The 25,755-nt window shown below is 46.3% G+C and overlaps 1 protein-coding gene across 5 annotated transcripts in view; it reads right to left on the bottom strand.

Moving 5' to 3' along the window:
• Positions 1–360: 360 nt before the first annotated feature.
• Positions 361–25,755, bottom strand: part of mmp16a (matrix metallopeptidase 16a (membrane-inserted)) — a 46,933-nt gene continuing 21,538 nt past the window's right edge. For all 5 annotated transcript variants that reach the window (XM_027015654.3, XM_035530560.2, XM_081696207.1 and 2 more), the window contains 6 exons: positions 17,640–17,801; positions 15,858–16,075; positions 8,971–9,109; positions 5,410–5,560; positions 5,180–5,295; positions 361–3,945 (listed from right to left, as the gene is read on the bottom strand). In XM_027015654.3, coding sequence (XP_026871455.2) covers positions 3,617–3,945; positions 5,180–5,295; positions 5,410–5,560; positions 8,971–9,109; positions 15,858–16,075; positions 17,640–17,801 — 1,115 coding nt within the window. In that variant the 3' untranslated portion in view covers positions 361–3,616. The remainder of the gene's footprint in view (positions 3,946–5,179; positions 5,296–5,409; positions 5,561–8,970; positions 9,110–15,857; positions 16,076–17,639; positions 17,802–25,755) is intronic.

Below are 25,755 nucleotides of genomic sequence, written 5' to 3'. Positions count from 1 at the left end.
CGATAGCTCGTTCTCAGGGACGGTAAGGAAGACCCAGCAGGGTGTGTGACGGGACCAGCCTCAGCGTCACAATCAATGCAGTGATTAATAGAGCTAATTTCCCCCCACAGTTCCCATCATCACACGCTGATTGTGGCACCTCCCTTCCTTCTGCCTCATCCTGGACGGGAACTGTGCCGTTCGCATGCAGCTGTTCCTGCACTGAACATGCTTCTGTACAAACAGGTGGGGATGAGCAAAGACAAACCCGACTGCTGGACTGGTGTTTCCCATGCCATGATTCATCCAAGAGATGAAACTCACCAGGAAAAACATGAGAAAAACAAATGATATGGAGAGGAAAAAAAAAACATGAAAAGGTTTGTGGAAATTATGTTCAAATGTGTTTATTGATCAACACCATGTATCCTGAAAAGATACAGCACAAAGAGACAATGATGAAAAATGGTAGAAAAGACGTTTCTTCTAAATTGTTCCCTTCATATTTTTCAGTCTTGAATGCAAAAAGATGTTATTATATATATGAAGACAACCACAGATAATGTCATGAAAATGAACATGAGGAACAACAAAAGGTTTTGGATTGGAAAATGAATAACATTACTGGAAATGGATAACACTGTGACACAGAACAACAGGTATCCCCAGCAAGCTAATCTGATGATTTCTGCCTCTATACATATGAATCGCTTTTATACTCAAACATGGAGCTTGTTCAAAATGAATGACCCCTCAAGGCTTTCCCTAGTAAAAATATCTAGTAACCAAGGTAACTGTGAGCCATTAGAAATTGCACTGTGCATCAGTAAAGATTAGTGATCAACGTAAGCATATTATTCTTCCTCAGGCCCCAATCACTCATGTGTAAATCCCCACTGAATTAAAGAAGAGAACAGCACCACAGGATTACTTTGTCAGTGTGTAGGTGAAGTTAGCACCACTTCTTCTGTTCTCTCACAAACCAGAGCAAAGCCAACTACAAAAAAAACTTTGCTGGTCAGCCGAGAGTCTAAAACAGTAGTATGGCAAAGGCCTAAGTCTGAACCCCTGGTTAGGCCTAAGACTGAACCCTGGTTAGTCATAAGTCTGAACCCTGGTTAGGCCCAAGACTGGACCCTCAGACTAGTAAATTAAGAGGTCTCATGTCTTTTGTCACAGGAACTGTGGCCAGTTAAAATCCACAATGAAATCGGTTCCACTGCCTTATTATGTTAGACCAAACCTTGTGGGATTAAATTAAAATGAGTTTTTTTGTCCATGGCAGCTAGTGGTCATAGCAAACATGTCTCTGTTGACATTTCTGATGCTCTGATTCCCATCAAACTTGAACTATGACTGCATGGCATACAGTTTCATTATAAGGCTGAAATTCTGGTTTTGGTATTTCCCACATTAAGATGATGGCTGAATTTGTTGTTTTTTTTTTTTTTTGGTTTTTTTTGCGGTTAACTTGGTTTTTGTCTACTGAAATTCTGGGAAATACTGAGCATATGTGTAAACACAGAGAAAGAGAGACATACAGACAGAGAGAGAAACAGTAAGTGAGAAAGAAGTGAGAACAAGGAAAACCAGATGAAAAATAGCAAGACTAGAAGAGTGACAGCAACAATCAGCACTATCAAGTTAAAGAAATACATTTTGCTCTAGACATTAGAAAAAAAAAGTATAGAAAGACATTTATGCCATACTAATCAATTTATTATTTCTGCCAGGACTTTTCCATCATCCCAAGTCTTACATGTAGATAGATATCTCTTGTTTGTCCTCATAAGAATAGAACTTTAGCATGACAGACAGACATTCAAAGAATGCTTGCCAAACAGCAATGACACATGTTCACTGATTTCCCTCAGTTAGACTGAATTAATGACAAATCAAGATAGCTCTTTTGATATTGGTTAACAAAAGAATGCCTGATGACAACTCAGCTTACTTGAGTACCACTTATACCTTGAGGCTGAAATCATAAAATATTTGTTCTGTATTGTACCAGGAAAAAAGAAAATGTAAAAAAATGCAAGCAAGGTACTGTATGTTGAAGAGTTTGAGAATCTTTCTGATGTGATAAGCTGAGCCGAGGGTTCAAGTTGCATGCCGCAAGGTGTGTTAAGAGCTCTAGCTCCACCCAGAAATTCCTTTTTCAAAACAACCTAGCATTTTTTTTTTTTTTAAACTGTGTGTTCATGTTTTCATTTGTGCCCTGCTGTCATTTACAGGACACAGACACGGACACGAACGCTCATGCACTCTTGCACACAAGCGCTGTCCTGAGATGTTGTTCTTGTGGGTCCTGGTTTTAAGCCCCTGTGCAGCGTACCCATGACAAGGGATCTCAACACTGCACCTAAGTGAGGCCGTCCAGAGGAGATGACGTGTGGCGTGCTGCTCAGGAGCCACTTCCGTTCAGACGGGAGCACCAATACTCCCAGCTTTGTTGCAGGGCAGGTAAACAGGAACAAACAAGTGAGTGATCTTTTAAAGCACTATAGCACTTCAAGCCCTTCCTTTAAAATCGGATTCCCACTGATATAGCGCATAAGACTGTCGCAGAAACGAATTTGCTGATGTACTGGCTTGAACCCTGTTCTTAGCTCCCAATGATATATTTCACTGACAGATCGCCCTTGCTCCAGCAACTTGGCAGACCCGCGCAGCCAAACTTGGTTAACCATGGCCTGTTAATCACAGGCAGGACAAAGGGAGCAAAGCAACAGATGTGGCCCACTGGCTTGCTGGAAAAAAAAAAAAGAAAAAAAAAACAATACTGAAAAAAAGAATAAAAGAGAAGACCAAACAAGAACAACACAATCTATAATTAAAGCTGTTAAAAATATTGCAGAATATTTTGGCTCCTGTTTTTGAGACAGACTGCCACAACAGTCAAGAATTCCCCACTTCTCATCACTACAGAAGATTATAAGCAGGGAGAAAAAAAAGAAAAGAAAGTGATAAAAAAATAAAAAAATGAATTATATATATATATATATATATATATATATATATATATATATATATATATATATATATATATATATATATATATATATAAAATCCTCTTTGGAGAGAAAGAGTCTTTATTTGGTTTGGGCTCTCTTTTTCAGGAGTGCTTAAAGGGAGTTGTACATACCTCGGTTCAAAAAATAAGTTATGGATTAAAGTCAAAGAATAGGCTAAAAGATAAAAAGGTAAACTTTTAAGACGTGTACTTGTTGAATTCCAGCAACTTTAAAATGGGCATATTTCTCCTTTTTCTCTTTTGAGCGTGCAAAATCGAGTAAAACCTAAAGATATAGCAATCAGCTTTTTCCACTTAGAACAGTTAAGACCTGATTTGACACAGGACGACACAATGCACCATGGGAGGAGTCTGAAACCCTCCCTAGTCTTAGATTGGTTGCACTGTGCCAATAGGAGAGAGGCTGAGAGTAAGGAGTAATGCACCCTTCCTCTCCTGGAGGGGGAGATCTAGGCAATGGCCCTCTCTGCTCCCCAGAGAACCATAGTGAGACAGAGTGAGGTCAGGGCCGTAGTCTGCAGGTTTAAGGTGGGCTGTACCACCGCGGCAATTACCGGGGGTGGGGTGGGAGTAAGGGACAGGCCTGGGTGGGGCACTGACTCACACCCACTCCTGCATGGAGCGTTTGCAGTACAGTATGTGACGTGGTGTGCCCTTCCTCTTGAACTGAAACACGGTGTAGATCAGCACCAGCAGACACAGTGCCAGGATGCAGGGGATGACGATGGCAATGGCTTTCACTGTGCTGGCCTCGTTGTCAAGCTGAATGACAATGTCAACGTCCTCGGTGGGGAGGCGGTCGGGGTCGATGGGTGTTAGGTCACAGCCCATGAAGTCCTTGAGGATGGAGCGAGGGTAGCCTGGCTCAACCCGTAGCCTCTGGTTGTTGAACTTCCAATACTCTTTATCTTTGTAGAAGTATGTGAAGCCTGCAAGACATTCAGACATTTTATTTTTAAACAATGTCATCAGGATCCTTGATAGATCATTTAAGCCCAGGAGTGCAGTTGGTATCTGTATTTATGAGGAGCATATGCAAACAGAATGACAATAGTTTGTATTCTCCTCTGCATGTGTATTGCTGTAGCCCACTGGCCTACATTCCTAGCATTGTTATGTGTGGAGAAATGAGAGCACATCTCCAGCTCCCTGGTGAATAAAACAAATGGGAGCTGGTGACATCCTCAGCAGGACAATCTGGCTGAACACTTCCTTCCTCTCTGCCTGCATTATTCATGAATGTTCTCCAGAAAAAGAGAGAACACAGCAGATGCTCTGCCAGCTTAGAAGCCAGGGCCGTCGGACTCCTTCGGCTCAAGGGGCCATTGGGGTGTGTGAGGTGGTTTTAAATCACTGGAGCAGTGGAGTAGTTTATAGTCCAGGAGAGAAAGATTCATCCCGGGAAAGTGCAACTTGGACCTCAGCTTGACTGCAAATGAGACTGAGGTGGAGAAGTAGCATGCCACGGGAGAGCTGTGAGCAGCTCTGCCGGGCACTGCGCTTGATCAGAACCAGCAGTAGAGCAGCCTGCTGTACAATGCTGCCTCTTTGGCAAACAAACTCCTGCATTTCCCACTATGGACGTGACTGAGAAAAGTTCCCGTCACTGTCACGGCTTTATTGGGTGGCAATGATGGCTGACAATTAAGGCCAATTTTCTGTGTGCTGTGGCATCCGGGTGATCCGGAGGGACGGCAGACAAAGGAAAGCTAGTGATCACTTGGAGAGTGTGGTCAGCCAAATGACTTCCCTGGAATATCGATCCACCCTTCACGCTCTGATGAATGCTCGAGCCCATGTGTGGATCTGGCAGACTGAGATGGGAACAGATGGCAAGCATGTGGCTCTCCAAGAGCACACCTCTAGCGATAAGCTTTGCCAAAGTCAGACAGACCCATTCCTTGGCATCAGCCAATGAAATGCACCACCCACTCTGGACAACCAATCAGACAGTCAAAAAGTTGATGGACAAGCCTCTCCTGTGGTTCCTTTAAGCTCTCCAGTTGGACATGGTGAATAATAGGACAGATAGTGAAAGCTCTATACTGTGCTGAGCACCATTGCAATGGTAAGCAGAAGTTAAAGAACGATACAGTGCAGTACTGTACATAACACAACAGCAAAATATATTTAGTACTAATGAATTAAGGGAACAAATTGTACCATTGGCTTTATCAACAAAGGCACCCTGAGGAGAATCTGGAACACCCTTCCACACTGTGATAGACTTTGGGTAGCCAGGATCCATGGTCCGCATATCCTCATTGTATCTCCAATACCTGCCCAGAAGCGATAAATGCACAAAAATATGGTCATAGTGATATTGCAGTGAGTTGATGTTGATGTGGTGTAAGCTTACACACTTACACACACTTACACACACACACACAGACCTGTCCCCTTTGAAGAAGTAGGTCTTGGCTACATCCTCCCACCAGACGGCAGTCTCAATGCTCTGTGCGGGCATGCCATTCCCAAACATGGAGATGTCCTTTGGGTAGCCAGGCTGGAGCATGGTGTCCTTGAACACCCAGAACTGCTTTCCTGCAGAAGTGAGGGGCACAGCCGCAGGTGAACATTTGCACAGCTGCTTGTACTGTATGCTTTCCCTAGAGCACATTTGGTTGACCAAACAAAAGTGCTGTGATTCAGCTTGACTTACCAACAAATCCCCATTAAACACTTGCTATCAATTGCCTGCTGCTTTTTGATTTACAATTATGCAGTTCCCTGAGTTGTTCCACCCATGCACACATATATTGTTTTTGAATCAATGTTAACTAATGGCATATTTTGTATGTCATGTCATTATAGGAAAATCTATGATTTTCTTTTATGGTTGTGGGACCCAGTCAAGCCCAGCTTCCCCAAACTGCTGACACCCCACCTGCCAATGGCATTATTGACATGAATTTTCTCCTATTTATAGTACTTTGTGATAAATGTCTGTATCACTAGAATAAATGTTCAATTTCGCACCTTTAGATTGCACTGTTTGCCTTTAATTAAGGTGAATGGTTCTCAGCCGACTTGTCTGACAGCCCTCTGGGTCCCAGCCCATTCAGTGCTCACTTTAAATGTCAGTATCTGAAAGGCTTGCAGGAGAGGTGGGCCCTCACCGCAGACCTCGATTATTTTAAAGGGGTGAAAGTTACAGATGCAGAGTTCTTTAGAAAAAGGAGAGTATTGCTTTTTAAAAAATTTTTTTTTAGCTCCCCTTCCACTGGCAGCTTCCAGGCCATACTGGTGACTCTTGGGGCAGTGTCAGCAGCAGGGCAGCTGGGTCATGCCTTCCCATACGAGGCAAGAGATTAGATTGCAAGGGCTGCAGATTTTCTGGTGGAGTGGGCAGGGGTGCAGAGGAGGACATGTCTATGCCATTTCCCCAGGGATAGGAAATGCCTGTCATTTCACCTGGGTCTTTCTCATGCCCTTCTTGACAGGGTCAAATTGGCTCTGCCAAGAAGCCCTGGCCGCCAGACAGGGGCCAGACAGGGCAGTTGGGCTGGGGGCTCCAGAGGATGTGTGTGTGTGTATACATACATAAAATATTTAAGGAATACTAAGGAAAATTTGTATTTTTGGAACTGAAGGTTGGTTTGTGAATCAACTGCTTTCTCAAATCTAGTGCTGTTTTCAGCCTTCCACACTGGATTCTGTGAAAGGACTCCCACAGTCAGCTGATTATATCTCCTAACAATGTATTTTACATTAACTTTTTTGGTCTTTATTCAAGCTGTGCAATGCGTCTAAATCAACCCCTTTTCTCCCCTTCCACATGGACCAAACATACCGTAATGAACACATACAGTGGACATAGTACACTTTTAAGCATAAGTACAAGAGTGGTTAGATTTGAAAATACAATAAATGAGAATGCAAATGGTTTCCCAAATGACTACAACCTATACTTCTCCCGTTAATAAAAAAAAGCCCTGAAACAAGTCTGCAGGACAACAAGGGCGCAACATCGTCGGAGAACCTTCTCTCCAGACAGCAGAAGGGAGATGAGTCCTGACTCTGCAGCATCATTTACACTTATCCTGGATGCGTGATCAAAATGACGAAGATACACATGACATCTAGGAGGTATGCCTATTTGTCAGTGCAAATGTCGAAGTCATTATTTGTCAGTGTGGACATTTGGGCTTGTGCATGTGTGTATGTAGAAGTACACACATGCACACATGACAGTACACACATGACAGCTGTAAACAATTCCCAGCGAGTGGATGACAGGAGGTTTGAGACTTCTGCTGTCAAGATGAAAGGTGCTCATTAAGAAAAAAAGTCATCAGGAGTAATGGCAAATTGCAAGCCAAACAACATTATCCTGCACAGTTCGGCTCGCGCTTGAACTTTCCCTGTGCCGGGCTGGGATAAGTCAGACTGGGATATGCCGGAGCACAAAAAGAAAGAAGAATATTACAATGAAAGATTCTCTTAGCACTCAAAACACTAGGAACCATTAGTCTGTTTGTTGTGAAACTGAACTATACAGTAAAAAATAACTGTGTGTGCATGTGTGTGGGTGTATTTGTAATTATAATCTCAACCTGTTTCTTAGTATGTTAGCTTCTCTTTCTTCCAGCCCCTATCACCTGCTGTCTTTCTCTCTCTGTCGCTCTGGATTGCAGGAAAAAGAGAGGAATCTAAGATATATATTCACATCTGAGATTTGCTACAATAGATGAATAATAATAAAAGTGTTTAGTTGCTTTTGCCTTTTGCAAGTATGCAGTGAGCTATTCTGTTTTTGAATCAGAGATCACAGATGTACACATACTAAATGTAAAGAGTAAAGATGCATACAGCAGAGTAAATAGCACTCAGAAAAATGTGGAATACCATGAAATATACACACGCATGCACACGCACGCATGCATGCGCACATGCACACCTGGTGAGAATCTTTACCGTTACAGATTAAGAGCTAAATTGCTTCAATTACAGGTCACATTCTCCTTAGATAAGCACCTTTGCTTCTCTCTGTAATGCAGTGCAGTTTCACCAGCTCTAATCCTAGTAATTATTACTTGTAAGAGTAATACTTGTAAGAGAGTGGACTGTCAAACTTCTCCACTCATTTTTTAAATTTTAATCAATAGTGAAAAAAATACCTAAAACAAATTTATTTTTAAATATTATTAGGTGATTAGCTTAAACTATCCCCAACCCTCCATCTCTCTTATATTACCACTGTTCTACTGGCATGCGGTAATGATAACACAAGATGGCTGGTAAACTATGAAACAACCAAGCACTTATGGTATCACTCTAAAGCACTTCTAGTTACTAGGGGACCTACACTTGCCTGCAATAATTATATCAAAAGGATGAAAAACAAATGGGAAGGATTAAGGTTTGACAACATTGCATTATGCAATCTCATGTTAAGTAGCATTTAAGTCAACAATTGCAAAACAGCATAAATTCTAAAGCAGTTTTCCGGCTAACATCATATCGCCATCCAGCCTGCATGTGTGTGCCTGTAAATTTGCTAGGATACTTACCTGATGCCCCATGCACCTTGAGTCATACATTATGTTACCTAAATGTTAAAATTGTGGCACACTAAAGCTTAAGGTTTATATTAATTTATAATGCTAATCATAGTGAACATTAATACAAAAAAGCTCAAAACCTACATCTATGGTTACAGCTCCAAACTATACTCTTGACTACTGATGAAAATCTGATTACTACTTTCAACCAGGGGCAGTGGTAGTTCAGTAGTTAAGGTACTTGACTAGTAATTAGACGCTTGTCAGTTCAAGCCCCACCACTGCCAAGTTGCCACTGTTGGGCCCCTGAGCAAGGCCCTTAACCCTCAATTGATCAAGCTGTATTCAGTCATAATTGTAAGTTGCTTTGCATAAAAGCATCAGCTAAATGCTGTAACTGTAATACTTTCAGTCCAATGACTAACTCATGAGACTTGTTGCAATATTTACCTTTAAAGAAGACAAACTTGCCCTCGCTGTTCTCATAGACGGCATCTATCTTGGGTGGCAGACCCCTCCAGAAAACATTGATGAGCATGGGATACCCTGGCATTACAGCGTTGTCCCTGACCCTCCAAAACCAGTGATCCTGAAGGAGGAAAACAGAACCTTTACAATAAAAACAGACAAACTGCAAGAAGAAAATTGTCCTGAATGGCTTAACAGAGCCCCAGACAATCAGGAATAAAGCAAGCATTTCTGACTTTCCTTAAATGGATGCTGCAGAACTACATGTTGATTAGGCTACGCATCTCCGTGCTCTTTTGAAAGCCCTAGCCATCTTGTTAATGCTTGTGACTGTGTTTAGTCAGGCCAGTGTAAAGTCTCCCAATGTCTGTGGAATTCCTTCCCCCAGAATGTCATGTAGTGTGACCTCATTAGAGCATGGCTGCCTTCTCAGACAAGTGAGCACTGTATGCAACACTCCTCATCTCTTTTATTACAGAATGAGGAATCACACCCAACACATCACTCCTCACAAACACATTAAATACAAAGACACTGTGCCTCTCTGTCTGCGACACTTTATAAAACGTTAAACTTTGGAGATGATATAGCCAATTTTCATTATTATTTTAGGTTGAACAAGGTGGCATCATAGCAACCAATGCCACGTGTTTGTCAAAATACAAGGCATATGGCTTTATACCGTGTACTTTATATTACATTAAATGTTAATGAATGGGGCCTAGTTTGGCACTGTTTCTGAACTGCAGTTCAGTTTCACAGCCGTGAAGTTTGAAGATAGTAGACAGAGGGCTAGCAGGTTGGTGTTTAACAATAGCTCAAATTGCTCTCTGTACTACATACGCACATGCTCAATTACGCTTGAAATTTACTGAACAATTTGCTTGAAGGGCTTTAGAAGGCAGCAAAATGTGTTTCATTAAATCCAGTGGATTTATGACCATGGAAAAAAACAAAACAAAACAAAACAGTTGTTAAAATAAAACACAGACTGCAAAAAACAAGAAAAAGGAGATAAAGAAGTTATACTTTTTATTAGTTTTCATATTTTTTAAGCTTTTCCACTAGCCCTTTTGTTCTAGTTTCCTTTTACAGCAAGGAAAGGTCAGGATGAACATATATTGGGACATCAACATGTATGCTAGTGCTAGGACATCAACATGTATGCTAGTGCTAGGACATCAACATGTATGCTAGTGCTTGGACATCAACATGTATGCTAGTGCTAGGACATCAACATGTATGCTAGTGCTAGGACATCAACATGTATGTAGAACATCAACATGCATGAATTATGTATGTGGGGCATGTTTTGATTTCATCCTACACTAATGTCTGAACAGTTTTATTATGGTGAACTCTGTCACCATGCCATCCAATAACCTAGAGATATGAGATGGGAGCCAAGACTCACAGACTCACAAGAAGGGCTGCAGAAACCATTATGACCTAGATACACGCCACACGCTTGAAACAGAATGGCCTCCAGACCTGCTGCAGAGCTAAGGCCTAAGAGAAACTGGACACTTCAACCAACTTTACCCTAAGACCAAGAATTGGAGCTGATCAAAACAAAGGGACAGAAAGAGGGAGCGCGTGAGTGAAGAGAGCATGTAATAGCAACCTTATACTTATCAGTGCATTCAGTGATGTATGTCTCTACACGTGTATGCATGCATGCGCACAAGACTCTCCACTTTGCTGCAGCTGTTTGAGAATGAGCCCCTTAGCCCCCACCAAGTCGGACTGATTTCAATTGTTCAGCATTTTCTCTCGTACGACATGGCAGTGTAATTGAAAACAGATCAAAACTGTGAAATCAGAGCCATTCTGTTCCCTTCCCATCTGTAAAGAGAAAAATGTAGTCCCCACCAAAGCACTGAGTCAGACTGTAATGAGAACAAATTCAACTGGCACTCTGTAATCAAGAATCCACCGTAAAACACTATATCTTTTCACAAGAAAATGGCCTTTTCTAGAGAGACAACACATTACAAAACATTTCATTATTCATTTGTTTGGAGCAGCGTGTTTGCACTTCCTTGACCAGTTGCTCTGAAACTTGCACCGTGATCGGATCTCAGAGCTGAACGGGAGCCTAGTTCTAGTTCCTGTTTTTGTTGTGTGAGCAGTAAGGCTCTAGGCCTGTTCAAAACATTAAAAAAGGCTGCTGGGCATTGTCTGAGAGCACACAGTATTACTCAAGGGTTTCTCTCACTACCAAGAGAAAAAGAGACAGACAGATAGAAACCCATAGAGAAAGAGACAGACCTGTGACACGCCTATGGGTGCAATCCAGCTCTATCTATCCCCTTTCATAAACGCATGTCACTCAAAAATTCACCTCTAACCTCTCAGAATGAAACACACAGAGTGCTCAGAAGTGCCTGCAGATTAATAATAAGGCAATCGAGGCAGAGTAAGGGTTAGAGCAGTAGATGCCATAGGCAGAGGAATGTGCCCTGAGCAGCCAAGACTAATCCAGCCTGCAGTAAGACACAGATGGGCAGAGGAGGGTGGCTGGTAAGGTGGAGAGGAGAGATGAAAGGCCCAGGTGATGTGTAATGCCAGCCAGGACTAGGAGATCCCTGCAGGGACTTAAGCTTCCCTCTCCGTCTCTCTATTTCACAGTCTAAAAAGCAGGCAGGCTCTCTGCTCCGGAGTGTTCACAGGAAGGTCCGTCAGCAGCCAAGAACAGAGGCGCATCAAATGCCACACTGCCAGCACAGTGTCAAACTGGCTTCTGCACTTCAAACAACACGCACTTCCCAGCAGAGGCCAAGTCTGGGAGACTATCTACCCCTCAACCAAGAGTGAGGAAAAAAGTGAAGAAAGGCATCCTGGAGGAGGCAAAGTTTGCTTGTTTAAATTTTGGGTTACTTTAAGCAGGAAAATACAACAGCTAAAAAGTCAAGTATAATCAGAAAGTAAGCCTCAGGTCTTGCATGTAATAGTTTGGTGTGTAAGAGGGACATGTCAATTATCTGCCTCTCATTCTGCTCTGCAGGGCAGCTGCACGCTTCCTCTCCTGTGCATATACCCCTCCAAAGCCATCTCATGTCAAGGAAGGAAACAGCTTTCGATGGCCCTTGAATTCAGGCACGTGGGGGCTGCTGTTCCCATGGTCCAGATCAGGGCTTTCATGTGTGGGTGTGTGTTCACAGAGAAGCAGCTTTTGGCAATCATGGAAGTCAGAAGCATGCAGTTCCACTGATTTTCACCATGGCTGTAGGATATCTTCCTTTTGATCGTAACCCTGTAGCTGGCCAGTGTGATATGCAGCACTGATTCTCAGTGCTCCTGGAGTCTAAACCCACTGCCCACCCAGCTTGGCCCTCAAGAATCCCTCAGTGACCCCACACTCACCCACACATGCGTTAGTGCTACAGCATGAAGTGTTCATCAGTCATTTAGGAGTGAGAATTTACGAAGAGCAAACAGCATGGAAAGTTGGTGAACGGATTGTTTAAAATACAGTTTGAAAACACACCACAGGCTTTCTGAAAAAAAGTTTGTGTTAACTTTTACTGTATATATGTCTGACGCTACAATGAAGGGCTGCCCTTATTTCTGTCTTTGTTGTGTTCACTTTGCCTGAAAGTTAATCTCTGCTTAAATTGCAAACATATACTGTCTATTAAGAAACACATTTTCTGCAACTTATTTCAAGAATCCATTTAATTAAATTTCTTTGTCTTTGAGGTCCCAACTCCCAGTGCTGAACTTGGAAGCACTCTTTTAGCAAAATCAGGGAGGGGGTGTGTGGAGAAGATCCTTCAGCTTGTGATGTTTGTAGACTTGGATGTTCAAACAGGCCCCAACTACAACCATATAAGTCTCTAGTGCAAGGCACCAAAGGGAGATGACAGAGAGTCGCAAGTCTTTCAACACTTCCACATCACTCATCCATCACACACTCCACCACATCTCTGAAGAGAGCCTCAAGAGGAAGAGCACCTCTTTAATTAGTGTTCTAGATCTGTTCTTTACAGCAAACCAATTACATCTTATTCTGTGATAGGAGGAAAAGAGTATGCGGTTTTATAACATCAGTGTGCTCCCCCCGCCCACAGCGCCTCTTCTGAGCCACTTTAGATTTTTGTGTGTATGATGGATACTTCAGCATGGGCTGTGATTGGTTCTTAAGCCTGATGAGGTTGCAAGAGGCAGTGTTAGTTCCCACCTGTGGCACTCCAGACAAGGTTAATGTAATCCTCCACAGTCTGGCTCAATGTGCTTTGTACTGAAGTCCAGCTTAATGAGCTAGGTCAATTATTACTACTGCAAGCACTTGATATGCACAATGCAAATCTCATGCAAAACAGACTGAGAAACTGTTGATAGCACATACACTGCCTGGCCAAAAAAAAAGGTCACACACTCTAATATTTCGTTGGGCCACCTTTAGCTTTGATTATGGCACACATTCGCTGTGGCATCCTTTTCCACAAGCTTCTGCAATGTCACAACATTTATTTCTGTCCATAGTTGCATTAATTTTCCCCCCAAGATCTTGTATTGATGATGAGAGATTTGGACCACTGCGCAAAGTCTTCTCTAGCACATCCCAAAGATTCTCAATGGGGTTCATATATGGACTCTGTGGTGGCCAATCCATTTCTGAAAATGATGTCTCATGCTCCCTGAACCACTCTTTCACAATTTGATCCCAATGAATCCTGGCATTGTCATCTTGGAATATGCCCATGCCATCAGGGAAGAAAAAATCCATTGATGGAATAACCTGGTCATTCAGTATATTCAGGTAGTCAGCTGACCTCATTCTTTGGCCACATAATGTTGCTGAACCTAGACCTGACCAACTGCAGCAACCTCAGATCATAGCACTACCCCACACAGGCTTGTATGGTAGGCACTAGGCATGATGGGTGCATCACTTCAGCCGTCTCTCTTCTTACCCCGATGTGCCCACCACTCTGGAACAAGTAAATCTGGACTCATCAGACCACATGACCACCTTCCATTGCTCCAGAGTCCAATCTTTATGCTCCCTAGCAAATTGAAGCCATTTTTGCCTCACTGACAAGTGGTTTTCTTAAGGCTACACAGCTGTTCAGTCCCAATCCCTTGAGTTTCCTTCACATTGTGCATGTGGAAATGCTCTTACTTTCACTATTAAACATATCCCTGATTTCTACTGTTGTTTTTCTACGATTTGATCTCATCACACATTTAAGTGATGGCTGATCACGATCATTCAAGATTTTTTTTTCTGACCACATTCCTTTCACTTACCTATTTGCTTAGTTAAATCCAGGTGGTGACCTTTTTTTTTGGCCAGGCAGTGTATAAACGACTATAGAGGACAAGCTTGCATGATTGTAATCATAATTGCACAGAAATGGACCAAAATATGGGTGTTAAAAGTATTTTTTAAAAAAAGCTTAGGTGGTCAGTTCAAATAATGAACATGTGGTTGAAAGAGGCTGGGGAGGAAACTAAATATCAAAAGTGTCTTGGCATAATGTCATGAAACATTTTAGTCTGATTCCAACTGTTTTAGCTTGAGCAACAAGCCTAAGGGTAAAGGCAAAAATAGTCCAGTTTGGCAGACCTGAGATCAATCCTGTCAGGCAGCTGATTAAACAAAAATTGGGTAACAGACCAATAAGAAGATGTCTTGAAAAGAGTCTTGAAAGATGACCTCTGGTCCAGTTCTCCTCATGGATCATAAGTCATGCCATTTTTTTTTTTAACTCAAAGCTTAGCTGGAGTGAAACTGGCAGGCTCTGGTAGCCTGTAGGGCTGGGAGAAGGAAAACCCATCTATCTCTCAGCCCCAAAGGCTCCCACAAGCATGTACATTTCCTGGCCTTCTCTCAGGCTGTCTTGAAATCTCTGCAGCAGCTCAGTCACTGGAAAATCAGCAACCACTACAATATTTACACATGTCTGCACCTACGTAGAATTTTATGCTATTGTTCTTTGTGTCTTTACCCTACAGTACTAAGGAGCAAACACATCAAGGCACTGCCATTCATGACAGATCTTTTAGACAGAGATCTCTGCTTCTGGAGCACAGACGGTTACAAGAAAAAAATAAAAACTGCAGAAGAAATAAATCTGTGTCAATGTGCGTTTAACTACTTATAGAAAACGTACGTTCTTTCTGTCGTGCCTTAACTAAGAGATGAATTCAGACTACACAAAAGATTTAGTGAGGGGAACAAAGGATATCTGTGTGGGTCTGAGGGTGTTACAGGCTGGGTGGTGTGCTTCCATTGGTAGGTTCTCACAGATGAGATGGGCTGGCATGCTCCCACTGGTGCAAGCAGATCTGGACATTTCAGACTGGCTAAAGGCTTCACACTCTAACACTCCACTTAGCCCATTTTGGTTTGAGGAGCAGGGGGCTACAAGTCATGGTTATAAGCATTGCTTATTTTTCCCCTCTGAACACAGGGTGCTGACTTACAAGCAAGCAGGGCCTATGATTACTTTGCCATTTTAAGGGGCACAAAGAAAGTAGTTGATTCAGTGGATCAAGTAAAGAGTTTCACAGGTCAATGACCTTCAACTTGACAGAAGCAAACATCACACATGGAACACATGTGAAGCACACTACTCTCACAAATTGAGCTGTAACACTGCCTGATCTGTGCTGTTCTCTACTGGAGAAATGACTGTGTATACCATGGGCCATTCAGTTATAGCTAGTGGGGCTTATAATGTAGGGCATTGAGGAGCCCTCCTAAGTGGAGATCTGGCTGCCTTATAGACTAATGGAGATGTCGACAAGGCCTAACAGTTATTCATCGTTTAAAGACAGTCTCCTTACGATGGGTTTTAAATTCCCTATGTATTGGGTATAAATGTTTGCCCTGGATGTGATAGAATAAGTATTGTTACCTTAAACACAAACATCTCTCGCCGCAGGATGGCCAATGTGTTGAAGTCGCCATCACAGATGTTGGGCTTGGCGTTGGGATGGATGGGCTTGTCCCCCGTGGGTAAGCGTGGGGGCCGTGTCTGGCGGTCATGTTTGCGGGGGTCTGAAGGAGGGTGGGAGCGGGGAGGAGGTGCTGTCGGTAAAGGCTTCGTGGGTTGGGGGGTCTTGTCTGGGGGCCCTGAAAGGGAAAAAGGTATACATAGCATCAAGTAAATAACTTGCTATCCTATTATGGAGTGGAAAAGGAAAATAAGAGAGACGATATTCTAACTACACTCATAATCCCAACAGCTGGTTTTAAAGTAAACCCAGGGGTTTCATACATCTTAGGCAGTCATGCAGTTACATTGGCAATTGTATTATTCATTTGGACTGGTAATGGAGTTTATAAAAACACACCTACATCTCTACGATTACTGCTGTGCTTCCAGCTAGACTCCTTACACTGAAAGGAGGTCTGATGTGGTGATGTGGTCTGATTTGTAATTGTGTTGTAGCCTTTAAAAAATACAATGGACCCTGACACTTGATTTATCCTGCATTTTCAATGGATCAATAGACAGTGAGTATTATTATCTTCAGATATCTTTCAGTGCCACACATGACACATTTTCTTAGAACTGTTGTCTTTTCTGAAATGGTTGTCAGGGTGCCATATTCCCATTCCCATTAGAGGGAATGCTTTTGGGGAAGGGAATCATGGGGGAGTAGGAATGTGACCTCCGTACTGTTCACTAAAGGCAGGCTCAGATAATTAGAGGGACAGTTATTCCTCTCGTTACCCCAGGCTGGACCTCTGGCCTGATGAGTGAGCAAGAAGAAGGAGATTTTGTTCATTGACTGAATTAAATCTCCTGAAATAGATTGTGGATTAAGGAGGAAAGAGCTCACTCTCCCATTACAAAATGGTAAAGTGTGGGCAGAGAAATCGAGAGAAGCCACAGGACTCCAGACTTTGGTTTGGATCCCACTTTCATGCCATGTTACAGATACATATGCAGAATTACAAAGAGCCAATTTCAGAACTGAGTCTACAATATAGTTAGTGCTGCCCTCCTCTTTGTAGTCTTTAAATGCTGAATGATTTTTTGGGGGGTTTATAGCATGTGTGTGCATGTGTCTACACTTCACAGGGGTTTTGAGGGCATTCTCTCACTTCCAGGTCTCCTGCGTCAGAACTCATCCTGTGTGTGAGATCTTGTGACGCTCTCCACACAAGGCTGGGAAGGAAGTGGGAAAGGAAGAACATGAGGAGGAGCGAGTGGGAGGAAAGTGGGGGAGGCTCCAGGACATGAACATCTGCTGAAGGAGCCCAGGCTGACCCTGCCTTTCTTTCACAGGATGGGTGGAGGGTAGAGGAGACTGAGACATACAGGGTGAAGGCAGGAGACGAGGAGATGACGTGCAAAGCTGTGTCCTGATCAAGCTGATCTGACCATTTATGTAACGATGAAAGGCAATCGGTGTCTTTGGTATTGTTGCTCTGGCCATGACCTCTTTATAACAAAATCTTTTCCAGAAAGAAAAAGATAAAGTTTTTTTTTTCCCCTGGAATAAACAATTAAAAGGAGTTTGTGGTTTTATTGGTAACAGACCCTTTTCTCTGTTCTTATATGAGTAGCAGATCCCTAAACTCTGTCAGCTGGCTTCTGCTCTGCACCAACTCTTCTCCAACTAATGCAGTTAGCAGAGAGGCCACGTTGTCGGACAGGCAGTCCACATCTGGCTACTGCTGTTCTTACCATAGATCTTCTGGATACCCTGTAGGTCATCGTGAGGCAGTTTGAAGTTCTCTGTGTCCATGTATTGGTAGAATGGGGCCATGATGGCCGTGGGGTCGTTGGAGTGCTCCAAGCCTAAGGCATGACCCAGCTCATGCACAGCCACCAGAAACAGGTCATTCCCTGCACAGAGAGACACACATGCACATCACCCCTCAGCCCTAGGAACAGTCAGTTACATGAAATCTTAGTGCAGAGAGATCCTGTGTGTGTGTGTGTGTGTGTGTGTGTGTGTGTGTGTGTGTGTGTGTGTGTGTGTGTGTGTGTGTGTGTGTGTGTGTGTGTGTGCGTGTGTGTGTGTGCGCATATGTACATAATTGTAATCCACCTCTGATTCTGCTCCAGAATAGGAAACCCAGTGAAGCCACAGCTACTGATGGGAATCATTACTGTATTGAGTGCTGTCCCTAAACACGCCTGCACATCAAACCGCCGCGTAACGTCTTCGCTGTCTGAGCGCATGGAAAAGCCTGCCCTTCCAGCTCTGTAATGATCCTGCTACGACTGGGATTTTACACTGGGGTAAACTTCAAGCCCAAAACAGCCTGGCTGGCTGCAAGCCAGGCCCCTGTCTCCAGCTAGCACTCGGTGACACTAACCAAGGGCCACAGAGTGCAAGCCCAGACCCACACAGCCACATCACCAGCTGCAGAGCACCGCCCAGCCCTGCTCCCTCCTCTTCTCTCCCCGCTTCATCTCTCCGTCTCTCCCTCTCCCTTTCAGATCCCTTGAATCGCTTTACCTGCTTCTCTGTATACAGCCTGGACATTGCTGCCGCTGTACTTCACTTCGTGTCTACCATCTAGCCCTCACCTCTCGTGGTTTCTTTCTTCTTTTCATGTCTCTTTCTCCTGTGCTCGGTTTTACCCTCGGCTCGCCAGCATCTCTGACACGGGACGACGGGAGGAAGTTCATTCCTCCAGCCATCATTTGATTTGACCAGGCCTTCTGTGGCCCAGCAGCCTTCAGGGAGGCTGGTCCAGTGAGGTGCCAAGCATCCCACATCAGTTTCTTCTATTTCCACACAGGCAGAATGGTTGGCCCTGAAAGTGGCAGCATTCGCCTGCTATAACTCATCGGCAAGAGGGACACACCCTTTGGTTTGTTTCTGAATGTCTCCACTAAGCTACTAAATGTACTACCAGTATTATAAAAATATGCTCTGAAACAAATAAAACAGTAAAGAAGCTGTGTTAGGTCTTCAGAGCACAAAGGAGGAGAATGTCATAAACAATGGGTCCTCTCTCCCTCTCTCTCTCCCTCCAGCTTGATGATGAGGGGAGGTTGCAGGAGTCTTCTCTTCAGGTGGCTCTGCTGAGGGCAGCTATTCGGTACCTGGGCCCATGGAGGCTTCTCCTTCTGGAAGAGCCGTGATGCAGAGCTGCTTCTGAATGTCAAACGCAGTGTTGTTGAATTAGCCCGTGGCTATGAGACTAATCCTCCATCCACAAAGGATAAAACACAAATGATGGAGGCCATTGGAACTGGACATCAACTGCACATACCTGCAAAGCCATGAAGAACTTATCCCTCTCTCTCTGTCTGCCATGGACATGGGGGTTGGGCTCAGGTGCAATGACACCATCCTTGCCAAGCGAGCCATGCCCCCCCCCTCCCAGTGAGCTACGCTGTTCTCACTCTGGCACTCGCACACTTCCACCAACATGGGATCTTTCACCACAGAGACACTGTGCTTCTCGTATGTGATAAGGCTGCAGGTTCGAGAGGAGCCATATGCTCCTCCGCATGGGAGCGGAGCAGCATGAGTGCAGCAGCCAGAGACATGGAGAGAGGCTCCTCGAGACGCAAATCCAGGATCATGCAAGGCCTGTGTGAGCAGCGGGACACACACCCCTCTGACCACACAGACAGGCTGGCCTGCAAGACCTCACCCGCTGTCTCCTAGCCATGCTGCATTTGGATCAAAAATGGAAGGCTCTAAGATCCAAGAAACCAAAGAAGAAAAGCTCTGAATATGGCTGCTGCTATGACTTTATTGTTTCAATGTCTGAAAAAGTTGCACAACTGGGTTCTTACTCAGTCTCTATCCACTGTAAAACACAGGATCCTGCCCTGTTTCCTTTTAGGTTTTGTTAGAAATGGTCAACTCGGCATACGTGGGGTGTAGAGACTACTATCTACTATCTCTCATGTGCTCACTATTTTTTCTTTGTCTCACTCTCCCTGCCTCACACACACACACACACACACACACACACACACACACACACACACACACACACACACACACACACACACACACACGAGCTCTGGGGTGGAACATGCATCATAAATCTCCCATGGTTCCCCTCTGCGCTGGGGACAAAGGCACTGCAAGACACGAGTGCTGAGAAATGATACAGCAGGCCCACATGTCCACCAGTCCCTGGTCCTGGTGTCCTTAAACAAACTCCCAAGCCCAAGCCTCAGTCAGAGAGTGCTGCCTCAGCTCCTGTAATGGATACAAGGCTCTCCACAGGGATCCTCTATTGCAGGAGCATGCTCTTGGTGGCAGTACCTGCTCACGCCTGCAGGGCACTCCATAAATTAGCTGTCCTCCAGTGGGATGGTATTTCAAGCAAAATAGAACAATGCCGGTGGCCTTATGGGTTCTCCCTCCAGAGCCTTGGACACGTGGCCTTTTGCTCTCTCCCTTTCTTTTCTGTGGAGAACATTGTTTTATTTGTTCTCTCCACTTCACTGGGACAGCCAGAAGGGTGAGAGGGGAGGGTATAGCGGGAGCAGAAGCAGGTTAAAAGTAGTGGCGCCTGTGGCTGTTAGCGCACTCTCTCAAAGTGCCATGAACACAAGCAGCTGTTCATCCATAATATCCCATGCAATTGAATGAAATGAATAACACTCTTCCCTACAATTAATCTTACACCCACCTAGCCACATAAGTACACACATCTACATACTCACACACAAAGACATCTTCAAACAAACATCCACACCCCCACAGAGAAAGAGCAAACCCGCCTTTGTTGTTACAGCTAGATGTCTGCAAACGGTCTGTGTACATACGTATGCATCTGTGTCTGTGCCTGAGTGTATGTGTAAACCTGTTTGTTTTTATTAGCAGTGGAATTAAATGTGCCCACTGATCTCTGGGTTGAAGCCGCAGCCTCCCCATACGCCACCATTTGAGCGCATACCCTCAGACATTACCACGTGCCCTATAAGCTGCTGCTGACTGCACTTTTGAGAATCTTATGAAGCGGTTTGCTTGCCACTGCAGCAAGTATGGAATGCCTATGGAAAGAAATCTACAAAGCTGCATCATATAAGTAAAACACACCCTTGAGCTCCTTCAGAAAGCACATTATGAAACCCTTTCAAACCTGGCGTATTATTCTTCTTTGTTTCAGCATGTATGGTCATGAAAATATTGAAGCTAGAAGGACTCAGGGTGAGGTGGTTTGCTTTTTCCACAGTTAAGCCTAACTCGGTAATTGAGTCAGGGATGGAAGGAGGGAGAGAGGGAAAAAGAAAGACATAAGGGGAGGGAGAGAGCTGAGTGCTCAGATTCCTGTTGTTCTTTCATTACCCGTTGCTAATGCCAGGGCAGATCAGGTTCCCAGCTCTGTTTTTTGGGTGTGAAGAAATGGGCTATTGCCTGTGCACACACTGGTTATTGTGGAGGGGCCAGCTACCTCTTCACCTCTTCCTCCCTCCACATCCATCTCTATCTTTTACTTTCTCCACTTCTCTCTCACTCCATCTCCATCTCTCTCCATCCCTCCCTTTCTGCATTCTCTCTAAGTCCAATATGCTCTTGACTTTGGCCCTGTTCTTCATGCAGAACACACCTTCAAACCTTTGAATACATTCTTTTTCTATTTGTTCAGTGCCTCATACAGACGCTTAAACACTGAAGCCCTCAAACACCCAAGCCTTCAAATACCCAAACCTGCAAGCACCCAAATTCTTAAATACCTAAGCCCTTAAACACCCCAAACCTCAAATACTCAAGCCCTCAAATAAACAAACCCATAAACACCTAAATCCTCAAACACCACAGCCCTCAAGTACCCAAGCCCTTAAATATCATCAAATATCCAAATACTCAAATTCTAAAATACCAAAGCTTTCAAATACAAGGACCCTCAAACACCCAAGCTCTCCCTCACCAGCTACTCCTGCATGCTGCATGCTGTTCATCTTCCACTGCTGAGATGCCAACAGCTTCTGCTGTCTGTTTCTTTCTGCAGGCCGAGTTCCTCTCAAGCTTTGGGGAAATGAAGGCCAGAGTTTGACTGTACACTTGGGTCAAGCTGGCTCGGCCTGCGTGCTCCAGCGCGCCTGGCATGGGCTCCAGGCGTGGGTGGAAGAGGCTGCCGCTGCCTGCATCTCGCACCAGTGCCAGACCCAGCAGGCGAGCAGCTATTTTGGGGTCAGGCCTGGCGGGTGGCAGCGGGACACTCTCTCCTTATGCAGTAAAGGGTAGTGAGCACACACAGTATAGCCCACTGAGTCCCAGCGCCTTTTTCCACACTGCCACTGACACAGCATTCACACCCCTCTCACGCGACGACACAAACATGCCTGCCTGTGCCTGTGCCTATGCACACACACACACACACACCCGCACACACACACACACACCCGCACGCACACACACCCGCACGCACACACACACACCCGCACGCACACACACACCTGCACACCCACACACACACACACACACACAATTATGCACGCACGGGCGCACACACACACACACACACAATTATGCACGCACGAGCGCACACACACACACACACACACTAACATTTTCAGACCTATTCTAAGAAACAGAAAAAATACACAAAAAAACAAAATGAGGGCGCATCGGAGAACACACTCTGCTAGTACAACACAAGAGCTGCTAATGCACTTTTACCAGTTTTTTTTTTTAACACCGATTAATCTTTGGACCAGTATTTAAGTATGACATATACATGTGTAGAGAGATGACATACTTATCAAACTCATGAAATATAAAATTACCAATGTAACACCTCCGCACAACAAGGTATTCTGTGAATTATGGCTTCCTGCATTTACCAAAACACTTTGGCTGCCTGCTGTCAACACAGCTCTATCCCCCCCTCCCCTTTGCCTTCATCACAGGATTTTAATAGAAACCAGCTCCAGACTCTCTCTCTCCCTCTCTTCCCCCTCTCCTCTCCCTCCCCCCTCTCTCCCTGCCCTCTCTCTTCCTGTTCTCTTCCCCCTCTCTCTCTCTCTCTCCCCTCTCCCTCCCCTTCTCTCTCTCTACCCTTCTTCCCCCTCTCCCTTCCTCTTCCCCCTCTTCTCTCACTCACTCTCTCCCTCTTCCCCCTCTCCCTCCCCATCTCTCCCCCCCTACCCCTCCCTCCCTCTTCCCCTTCCTCCCCCTCTCTCCCTCCCTCTCCCACCTCCCCTCCCCTCTCCTCTCTCCCCCCTCTCCTCTCCCTCCCCCCTCTCTCCCTGCTCTCTTCCCCCTCTCTCTCTCTCTCTCTCTCTCCCTCTCCCTCCCCTTTCTCTCCCCTTCTCTCTCTCCACCCTTCTTCCCCCTCTATCTTTCTTCCCCCTCTCCCTTCCTCTTCCCCCTCTCTTCTCTCACTCACTCTCTCCCTCTTCCCCCTCTCCCTCCCCATCTCTCCCCCCTACCCCTCCCTCTCTCTTCCCCTTCCTCCCCCTCTCTCCCTCCCTCTCCCACCTCCCTCTCTCTTCCCCCTCTCCCTTCCTCTTCCCCCTCCTCCCCCTCTCTCCCTCCCTCTCCCACCTCCCTCTCTCTTCCCCCTCTCCCTTCCTCTTCCCCCTCTCTTCTCTCACTCACTCTCTCCCTCTTCCCCCTCTCCCTTCCTCTTCCCCCTCTCTTCTCTCACTCACTCTCTCCCTCTTCCCCTCTCCCTCCCCATCTCTCCCCCCTACCCCTCCCTCTCTCTTCCCCTTCCTCCCCTCTCTCCCTCCCTCTCCCACCTCCCTCTCTCTTCCCCCTCTCCCTTCCTCTTCCCCCTCCTCCCCCTCTCTCCCTCCCTCTCCCACCTCCCTCTCTCTTCCCCCTCTCCCTTCCTCTTCCCCCTCTCTTCTCTCACTCACTCTCTCCCTCTTCCCCCTCTCCCTCCCCATCTCTCCCCCCCTACCCCTCCCTCCCTCTTCCCCTTCCTCCCCCTCTCTCCCTCCCTCTCCCACCTCCCCTCCCCTCTCCTCTCTCCCCCCTCTCCTCTCCCTCCCCCCTCTCTCCCTGCTCTCTTCCCCTCTCTCTCTCTCTCTCTCTCTCCCCTCTCCCTCCCCTTTCTCTCCCCTTCTCTCTCTCCACCCTTCTTCCCCCTCTATCTTTCTTCCCCCTCTCCCTTCCTCTTCCCCCTCTCTTCTCTCACTCACTCTCTCCCTCTTCCCCCTCTCCCTCCCCATCTCTCCCCCTACCCCTCCCTCTCTCTTCCCCTTCCTCCCCCTCTCTCCCTCCCTCTCCCACCTCCCTCTCTCTTCCCCCTCTCCCTTCCTCTTCCCCCTCCTCCCCCTCTCTCCCTCCCTCTCCCACCTCCCTCTCTCTTCCCCCTCTCCCTTCCTCTTCCCCCTCTCTTCTCTCACTCACTCTCTCCCTCTTCCCCCTCTCCCTCCCCATCTCTCCCCCCTACCCCTCCCTCCCTCTTCCCCTTCCTCCCCCTCTCTCCCTCCCTCTCCCACCTCCCCTCCCCTCTCCTCTCTCCCTCCCCTTTCTCTCCCCTTCTCTCTCTCCACCCTTCTTCCCCCTCTATCTTTCTTCCCCCTCTCCCTTCCTCTTCCCCCTCTCTTCTCTCACTCACTCTCTCCCTCTCCCCCTCTCCCTCCCCATCTCTCCCCCCTACCCCTCCCTCTCTCTTCCCCTTCCTCCCCCTCTCTCCCTCCCTCTCCCACCTCCCTCTCTCTTCCCTTTCTCCCCTTCTTCCCCCTCTCCCCTTTCTTCCCCCTGCCCTCTCTCTTCCTGTTCTCTTCCCCCCCTCTCTCTCTCCCCTCCCCTCTCCCTCCCCATCTCTCCCCCCTACCCCTCCCTCTCTCTTCCCCTTCCTCCCCCTCTCTCCCTCCCTCTCCCACCTCCCTCTCTCTTCCCTTTCTCCCCTTCTTCCCCCTCTCCCCTTTCTTCCCCTGCCCTCTCTCTTCCTGTTCTCTTCCCCCCCCTCTCTCTCTCCCCTCCCCTCTCCCTCCCCATCTCTCCCCCCTACCCCTCCCTCTCTCTTCCCCTTCCTCCCCCTTCTCCCTCCCTCTCCCACCTCCCTCTCTCTTCCTTTCTCCCCTTCTTCCCCCTCTCCCCTTTCTTCCCCCTGCCCTCTCTCTTCCTGTTCTCTTCCCCCCCTCTCTCTCTCCCTCCCCCTCTCCTCTCTACCTCCCCTTTCTCTCCCCTTCCTCTCTCTCCACCCTTCTTCCCCCTCTATCTTTCCTTCCCCCTCTCCTTCTCTTCCCCCTCTCTTCTCTCACTCACTCTCTCCCTCTTCCCCCTCTCCCTCCCCATTTCTCCCCCCCTACCCCCTCCCTCCCTCTTCCCCCTCTCTTCTCTCACTCACTCTCTCCCTCTTCCCCCTCTCCCTCCCCATTTCTCCCCCCCTACCCCTCCCTCCCTCTTCCCCTTCCTCCCCCTCTCTCCCTCTCCCCCTCCCTCTCCCACCTCCCTCTCTCTTCCCTTTCTCCCCTTCTTCCCCCTCTCTCCCCCTTTCTTCCCCCTCCCCACTTCTTCTCTTTCTCTCTCCCCCTTCTCTCTTCCCCCTCTCCCCCTTCCCCCTCTCCCTCCTCCCCCTTTCTCTCTTCCCCTCTCCCTTCCCTTTCTCCCCCTTCTTCCCCCTCTCTCCCCCTTTCTTCCCCCTCCCCACTCTTCTCTTTCTCTCTCCCCCCTTCTTCTCTTCCCCCTCTCCCCCTTCCCCCCTCTTCCTCCTTTCTCTCTTCCCCCTCTCCCTTCCCTTTCTCCCCCTTCTTCCCCCTCTCTCCCCCTTTCTTCCCCCCCTCCCCACTTCTCTCTTTCTCTCTCCCCCCCTTCTTCCCCCTCACTCTCTTCCCCTCTCCCCCCCCATCTCTCCCTCTCTCTCCCCCTCCCCATCTCTGCCCCCCTTCCCCTTCTTCCCCCTTCTTCCCCCTCTCT

The sequence above is a fragment of the Electrophorus electricus genome, chromosome 14, assembly GCF_041902795.1.
Source record: "Electrophorus electricus isolate QZ-2024a chromosome 14, ASM4190279v1, whole genome shotgun sequence".
NCBI classification, from domain to species: domain Eukaryota; kingdom Metazoa; phylum Chordata; class Actinopteri; order Gymnotiformes; family Gymnotidae; genus Electrophorus; species Electrophorus electricus.
Note: the sequence above shows the minus strand (reverse complement) of the source record. Positions and strands in the feature narration are given on the sequence as shown.